General features: G+C 49.8%; 1 protein-coding gene across 1 annotated transcript; it reads right to left on the reverse strand.

The window, feature by feature from the left end:
* Window positions 1-724: 724 nt before the first annotated feature.
* On the reverse strand, window positions 725-5,008 carry mtfmt (mitochondrial methionyl-tRNA formyltransferase; the record flags this gene model as incomplete). The annotated part of the gene is made up of 9 exons (XM_079217415.1): window positions 4,843-5,008; window positions 3,483-3,680; window positions 2,687-2,809; window positions 2,461-2,563; window positions 2,304-2,379; window positions 2,137-2,228; window positions 1,990-2,068; window positions 1,452-1,525; window positions 725-871 (listed from the first exon to the last, which is right to left on the reverse strand). Exons 1-9 carry the CDS (start codon window positions 4,986-4,988, stop codon window positions 725-727), a joined length of 1,038 nt encoding a protein of 345 aa, XP_079073541.1. The 5' UTR covers window positions 4,989-5,008.
* Window positions 5,009-7,699: the final 2,691 nt, after the last annotated feature.

Below are 7,699 nucleotides of genomic sequence, written 5' to 3' on the forward strand. Positions count from 1 at the left end.
ATCATTTACATTCCACTTAGGTTTGTGTCCATTTACCATTTAATGAATGACCGAAGAGTAAATAACTCATTAGGATAATTTAAATAGACATGAGTTCATGGTTGTCCCTCGTCAGACAGCAGCACATTCATGTATGAACGCACATGCAGTTGTCTTAAAACAGACAAGAGCAACACAATCTCTACAGCAACATGTCTGGCGTGTTCATCCAGGTAGAAAGTGAGTGGTTGAGTTCCCTCTCTGACGGCTTCAGGTCTTTGATGGCGGCCGACGACCCGTCCTGCAGCGCTCTGAGCCGCCTGACGCAGGAGACGCCTCACCACCATGAGCCGCCTGACGCAGGAGACGCCTCACCACCATGAGCCGCCTGACGCAGGAGACGCCTCACCACCATGAGCCGCCTGACGCAGGAGACGCCTCACCACCATGAGCCGCCTGACGCAGGAGACGCCTCACCACCATGAGCCGCCTGACGCAGGAGACGCCTCACCACCATGAGCCGCCTGATGCAGGAGACGCCTCACCACCATGAGCCGCCTGACGCAGGAGACGCCTCACCACCATGAGCCGCCTGACGCAGGAGACGCCTCACCACCATGAGCCGCCTGACGCAGGAGACGCCTCACCACCATGAGCCGCCTGATGCAGGAGACGCCTCACCACCATGAGCCACCTGACGCAGGAGACGCCTCACCACCATGAGCCGCCTGACGCAGGAGACGCCTCACCACCATGAGCCGCCTGACGCAGGAGACGCCTCACCGAACCGTGCTGCCGCGCCCTGAGGTGCCTGATGCAGGTACCCGTTGTAGAAGTCAGTGGCCGTCAGACGTTTCTTCAGGAGCACTGCCTTGAATCCCACCCAGCCGTCCTGAGACATGGAACACAGATTAACATTCAGTAGTGTGTTAAGAACTCTTCTTAATAAAAACACTCGGGCTGAAAGGGAATTGCTTCATTTACCAGCGCTGCAAACTAAAAGTAGAGGTGGTTTGAGTCTATTTGTGGTAAAGACAAAGTGAGAGCAGCAGAGTCTTGAGTGTCACATGACTTTGTGGATGTGCTGCTAAAATTAACGCTGTGGAAATGTGCATTATGATGTTTTTTTTATTTTGTTGTTGTAAATAGTATTAAGTTGAATGAATAACAGTAAACCAAAGAAGGTCTGGCTTGGGAACATGTCATAACAAATCACTGATTGATTACAAGTTTCATGTGCAATAACAAAAAGGACCACACACACACACACACACACACACACACACACACACACACACACACACACACACACACACACACACACACACACACACACACACTTTCCTTAAGTACCAATCAGGGAAGGACACCAATAATCACTGAACACAGTCACACAGGTTATGACATTTACGCATCATGTAAAAACAAACATTCAACTGAATAATATCATTTCATGTTCAAACTGAACAGACCTTACAGCAGACGGCCAGAGTACTGGACTCCTTCTGGTAGCTCACTGAACCAGGCACCGGTTTCCTCCTCGCATCTGCAGACGGGAGTGATGTGACAGCTCAGCTTCTTAGCACATTGATAGCATAGCATAGCATAGCGCACACACACACATTTGGTCTCAATCTGGCGACCTGGTGGCAGACCTGGAAGAGCTCTCTTCAGTGGTTGGAGGTAGAACAGATCCATTGGTTCTAGTCATGCCAACTGGTTGAGCTGCATGTTCCGCTAGAGAAGAGAACTGTGCATGGGAACCTCCATGTTGGTGATGCAGAACACCAGAGTAAGAATACTGGTTTATATTCTTTGCACAGATATTTGGCTTTCACTAGACTACTGCATATGTTTCTATGGGAGCAGCCCTGCTAGCATGTTTCAGATTCACAGAAACAGGATTGAGGCTTATTTCACTTTCTGAAACCAGAATGATTTTTATCTTCACACATTCCGAAAGCCTCATTGGTGCACGTCTGCTGTAAAGATATTCATGGTGCAACTGACCTGATAATGAAATGTGACATTTCCCTACAAAGTCCAGGAGCTTGATGGTCCTGCCCATCCATGTGGTCCTCAGCGGGACCTGTTGGCAGAAAGAGGATCAGTACCGTGGCGCTCTGCCCTGCAGGGCTCACTGAACCGCCTACTCACCTGGGACCCGATGGCCCGGTACAGACGGTCCACCTGCTCACAGGTCTGCTCCTCCCACGCCAGCCAGCTCATGGATGGAGTGATCTTTGGGGCTGTTGAACGGAGGGAAAGTGGACGTTGGAAGAACAACTTGTTTTATATTAGCACGACTGTGTCTATATACTTACCAAATGTTGCTCCCGTCTGTCTTTGCTCCCTTTTCTGAGCTATTCTCTCGGGCAGCGTCATGAACGTGTCGATCAGCTGCAAACAAGAACACGGATGAAACAAACAAAAAAAGCACCGAGTCCCTGAAGCTCAGCATCCTCTCCCAGCAGGGCTCACCAGGTGGGCTCCCTTCGAGGCGAGGGCGGCTCCCAGCTCGTCCGCAGTACAGTCCTCAGGGACCTGGTGGAGCTCCTGGTTGAGGATGGGCCCCACATCAAACCTGGGAGGGGAAGAGATAGCGGTTCACCAAAGAAAGGGCTGCGGCTCTGAGGGACCAGGACGACTCTTACTCCGATAGCTCGTCTTAGCGGAGAAAGAGAACAGGATGAACAGGTGGGGTTACCTGTGGGGGCGGATCTGGATGACGGTGACCCCCGTCACGGTGTCCCCATGCAGGATGGTGTGGACGATGGGGGCGGGGCCTCTCCACCTGGGCAGCAGGCTGGGGTGCACGTTCAGAACCCCGCTGCAAACAAGGTGGCTTTATGTAGCGGTCTGCGTAGATGAGACTGTTTCATGAGTCATTAACACTGACGGCATGAACATGGAACACTGATTTATCTTTCCAGCTCTGTGGGGTTCATCCATCATATATTCACCCATCATATATTCATCCATCATATATTCACCCATCATATATTCACCCATCATATATTCATCCATCATATATTCACCCATCACGCGATACAGAAGAGTGCTCCTTCATGTGGAGATGCTTTAATCCTCACGTTATTAAATCTATCAGGTCTACTGGTGACCTGGTACTTACTGGTGACCTGCTGGTTACTGGTGACCTGGTACTTACTGGTGACCTGGTACTTACTGGTGACCTGGTACTTACTGGTGACCTGCTGGTTACTGGTGACCTGGTGATTACTGGTGACCTGCTAGTTACTGGTGACCTGCTGGTTACTGGTGACCTGCTAGTTACTGGTGACCTGCTAGTTACTGGTGACCTGCTAGTTACTGGTGACCTGGTGATTACTGGTGACCTGCTAGTTACTGGTGACCTGGTGATTACTGGTGACCTGGTGATTACTGGTGACCTGCTGGTTCCTGAGAGGTCTGACCTGTTCTTAGAGATGTTGACCACACACAGATCTCTGGCATCAGAACTGTAAACCCAAACCAATGCTCACTATGGGAACTTGTTGATGAGTCCCTCGTGGAGTAAACAGCCAAACGATACCACCACCCCAACATCAAACCGTCCCTCCACGTCGTCGGGAGGCCAGCTGTGGACTGGTAGTTGGTTCTGTTGAGCGAATCTCTTCACTGGGACGTCCCCGGACAAAGTGACCACTTCCAGGGACTCCACTAGCCCGCCAATGGAGCTCCTACAAACAGAACATGGAGGTTATGTCATGCACTCACTTCCCTTATCCCAGATGATGAAGATGAAGCTCATGAAGACGCCCAACGATATTATAGTCCAGCCTTCTGTGAGGGGGATGGCAACCTAACCTCACCTTTATTCCAAACTCCAGGATAAAGGATAACAACAGATACAAAAGGGTTGAGTTATAGCATCATCGGAATTTTGACAAACTCAAATATCATTATTGATATCGGCCTCAAAGATGCTGTATCGGTCGGGCTAACCTTTGAATACGATGAACACTTTAAACACGTCCATCGTTCACTGTGAACGGAGCTCAACCAAAACGAGGGAAGAGCTGTGACCTTGTCTTCTTCACCAGGAAAAACAAAACATGTATACACAATGTTCGTTGTAGAAGGGTGATGATGATGATGATGATGATGCTCTACCTGGAAGGTGTCGCTTTGCCACCTGTCTAACAATAGGCTCGTTCGAGATGAGCCAGTTCTGCGCAGAATCGATCGGTGCGCAATGCATGCTGGGTAGATTTGTGCCCGACTTGCTCTGACGTCATGCACACGTGGTCAACGGTAATCTCACGAGAGCAAGGCAGCCGCCGATTTTAAAGCCAGGCGCCACAGTAGCTCTTCACAGACTGCATGGCCCAGTGCATGATGGGAAACGCCTGGCTGTCGCCACATCAGAGAGCTGATTGGCTCTTAGATCTGACAGCAAAGACCACGTGTTGTAGAAAATCCTTATTTTATGTGTAGTTATAATACTGGTTTGTTGACTATTAGTCTCATGTTTAATCTAAAAACATATATTGTGTGGTTGATAATAATAAAGATTATTTATACAACACATACAACCAGTAGTAATGTATTTCACAGGCAGACATTTCTACATAAATATATATTTATAAACACATATATAAATCAGAACGAGGTCTATAAACTACAAGTAGACTACAGATCGGAACTAACAGGAAGTCATGTTTTCTGTGACTTCCTGTGTATACTTAGAAGGCAGCTGAAAACAGTTTCTTGTGAACGCCTCCTAATGCCCTCTCTGGATTCCAGGCGAGAAGCAGGTCTTTGAACGCGCCTCGTGTGTAATAGACACCGGAAGCCCGACACATTCATACAGCGTCGGAGGTTCTTGTGGTGCGCACGCACCTGCTGGACGTGAGGCGTTTCAGAGACTCAACGGCAAAGTAGTCCGAGCCAAAGAACAGGAGCCTCCACGGGGGTCCGCACGAGGACGCGAGCCTGCAGTTGAGCCGCGTGCGGGCCAGCGCGCGCACAGCGGCTCTCGTCCACATCGTACCCACACAGCGTCACTGGAGACATGGGCGCTGTCTCTGGGACTGAAATCGGTTTGCCCTAAATGTATCGACACAGGACGCCGCCATGTTTCTTCTTCCACTTCCGGGCGGAAGTGAAAGAAGAAACATGGCGGCGTCCTGTGTCGATACGTTTATCTTCTTCTTCTTCTCTCCGATTAAAGGCTTGAAGGTGCATACCGCCACATACGACACAGGAGGGTGTGACGTCACTTATTCTTCTTCTTCAGGGTTATTAGCGGTCGGCAAACCATCAATTGGTGCATTACCGCCACCAACTGGTATGGAGGGTGAACCAGGACGCGCATTATATTATTTAATACAACATTTTGAATAAAAAACAACAACGGGCTCCTATTTTCTCAATAATATTAGTTAGTCTAAGATACTGAAATAGTTCATGCTAACACTTACTTCTTGAGTTATTTTGCAGAAGATCTGTTATATCAAAATGTAGTTTATCTTGCTGAGGTGTCCAACATTCTCGTTCATATTTTGTGTACATTTTGTGTGTTCTAGTTTCCTCTTGCCCCCAGTAGTCCAGTGTTCTAGCTTCCTCTTGCCCCCAGTAGTCCCGTGTTCTCGCTTCCTCTTGCCCCCAGTAGTCCCGTGTTCTAGCTTCCTCTTGCCCCCAGTAGTCCAGTGTTCTAGCTTCCTCTTGCCCCCAGTAGTCCAGTGTTCTAGCTTCCTCTTGCCCCCAGTAGTCCAGTGTTCTAGCTTCCTCTTGCCCCCAGTAGTCCCGTGTTCTCGCTTCCTCTGGCCCCCAGTAGTCCCGTGTTCTAGTTTCCTCTTGCCCCCAGTAGTCCAGTGTTCTAGCTTCCTCTTGCCCCCAGTAGTCCCGTGTTCTAGTTTCCTCTTGCCCCCAGTAGTCCAGTGTTCTAGCTTCCTCTTGCCCCCAGTAGTCCCGTGTTCTCGCTTCCTCTTGCCCCCAGTAGTCCCGTGTTCTCGCTTCCTCTTGCCCCCAGTAGTCCCGTGTTCTCGCTTCCTCTTGCCCCCAGTAGTCCAGTGTTCTAGCTTCCTCTTGCCCCCAGTTGTCCAGTGTTCTCGCTTCCTCTTGCCCCCAGTAGTCCAGTGTTCTCGCTTCCTCTTGCCCCCAGTAGTCCAGTGTTCTAGCTTCCTCTTGCCCCCAGTAGTCCCGTGTTCTAGCTTCCTCTTGCCCCCAGTAGTCCCGTGTTCTAGCTTCCTCTTGCCCCCAGTAGTCCAGTGTTCTCGCTTCCTCTTGCCCCCAGTAGTCCAGTGTTCTAGCTTCCTCTTGCCCCCAGTAGTCCAGTGTTCTAGCTTCCTCTTGCCCCCAGTAGTCCAGTGTTCTAGCTTCCTCTTGCCCCCAGTAGTCCTGTGTTCTAGCTTCCTCTTGCCCCCAGTAGTCCCGTGTTTTAGCTTCCTCTTGCCCCCAGTAGTCCAGTGTTCTAGCTTCCTCTTGCCCCCAGTAGTCCCGTGTTCTAGCTTCCTCTTGCCCCCAGTAGTCCAGTGTTCTAGCTTCCTCTTGCCCCCAGTAGTCCCGTGTTCTAGCTTCCTCTTGCCCCCAGTAGTCCCGTGTTCTAGCTTCCTCTGGCCCCCAGTAGTCCCATGTTCTAGCTTCCTCTTGCCCCCAGTAGTCCAGTGTTCTAGCTTCCTCTGGCCCCCAGTAGTCCCGTGTCCTCTTCAGTGCTGTTCAGCCCACTGTGTCCAACCCTAAGTCTTATATGACGGTTCCTGGTCCTTTCTGCACGTCTCCCTGTAGCTGTGTGTTAAACGAGGTGACAATACTTTAAGTTTGGGGGCGGCTGTGGCTCAGGGGGATGAGTGATCTTCCCGCAACCACAAGGTAGCCGGCTCGATCCCCAGTCCCCCCATAGCTCACATGTCGAAGTGTCCCTGAGCAAGACACCCAACCCCCAACTGCCCCCCGGGCGCCCCACAGGGCTGCCCACCGCCCCCCATCCAGGGATGGGTCAAATGCAGAGAAGAATTTCCCCAAGGGGATTAATAAAGTGCATGTTTCTTTTTCTTTCTTTTCTTACCCGGGCTTTGATATTAGCACAGTTGGGCGATTGTTTAAAAAAAAAAAGTTGATTGTGGGGAAAAAGCAGCAGTGTTTCCGAGCACCATTAGTATCTTCGGCAAAACTCTCACTTTGTCCACTCAGTCCTGGTCCTACCTCGCCTCCCCATCCACCATGGACCCAGCAACACAGCCCAGGACATGTTTATTACCGTCTGTAATATGCGGTAAGAAGTGAGAGCCAGCATTGGAACTATTGTAAATACTCCCAATCCACTAATCTGAAAAGAAAAGGTGCAACTCTAGAAATACATGTAATCAAAACAAAAGGCTACTAAAACGGTCTGAAATGAGTCAGCATATTTATGAAGCTAGGGATATTGTGCAATGTGGCCGGTCATTGCTTTGCCAAAGGACGCTTTGATGGAGTAAGATATATTCACCATCAAAATGTGACAAAGTTTAACATTTTGTCCCAAAGTGGCCAAGAAAGTCTTGATGCCATTTCCACCCCGGTGTCGATGGATGTCAGGCTCAGACCTGCAGTGAGTAGTCAAGCTGGAACACCCTGCAAAGCCCTTTCCACTGTTTATTGTAAATAGTATTTTTAATGTTTTTTGTTAAGTGAGGTGAGCGTCCTTTCAGTATCTTTTCAAGTACAACGTGCCTATTTAGCACAGTACACTTACCAGAGCAGTATCTTATCACAC

Source organism: Taurulus bubalis (assembly GCF_910589615.1).
Source record: "Taurulus bubalis genome assembly, chromosome: 4".
Taxonomy (NCBI): domain Eukaryota; kingdom Metazoa; phylum Chordata; class Actinopteri; order Perciformes; family Cottidae; genus Taurulus; species Taurulus bubalis.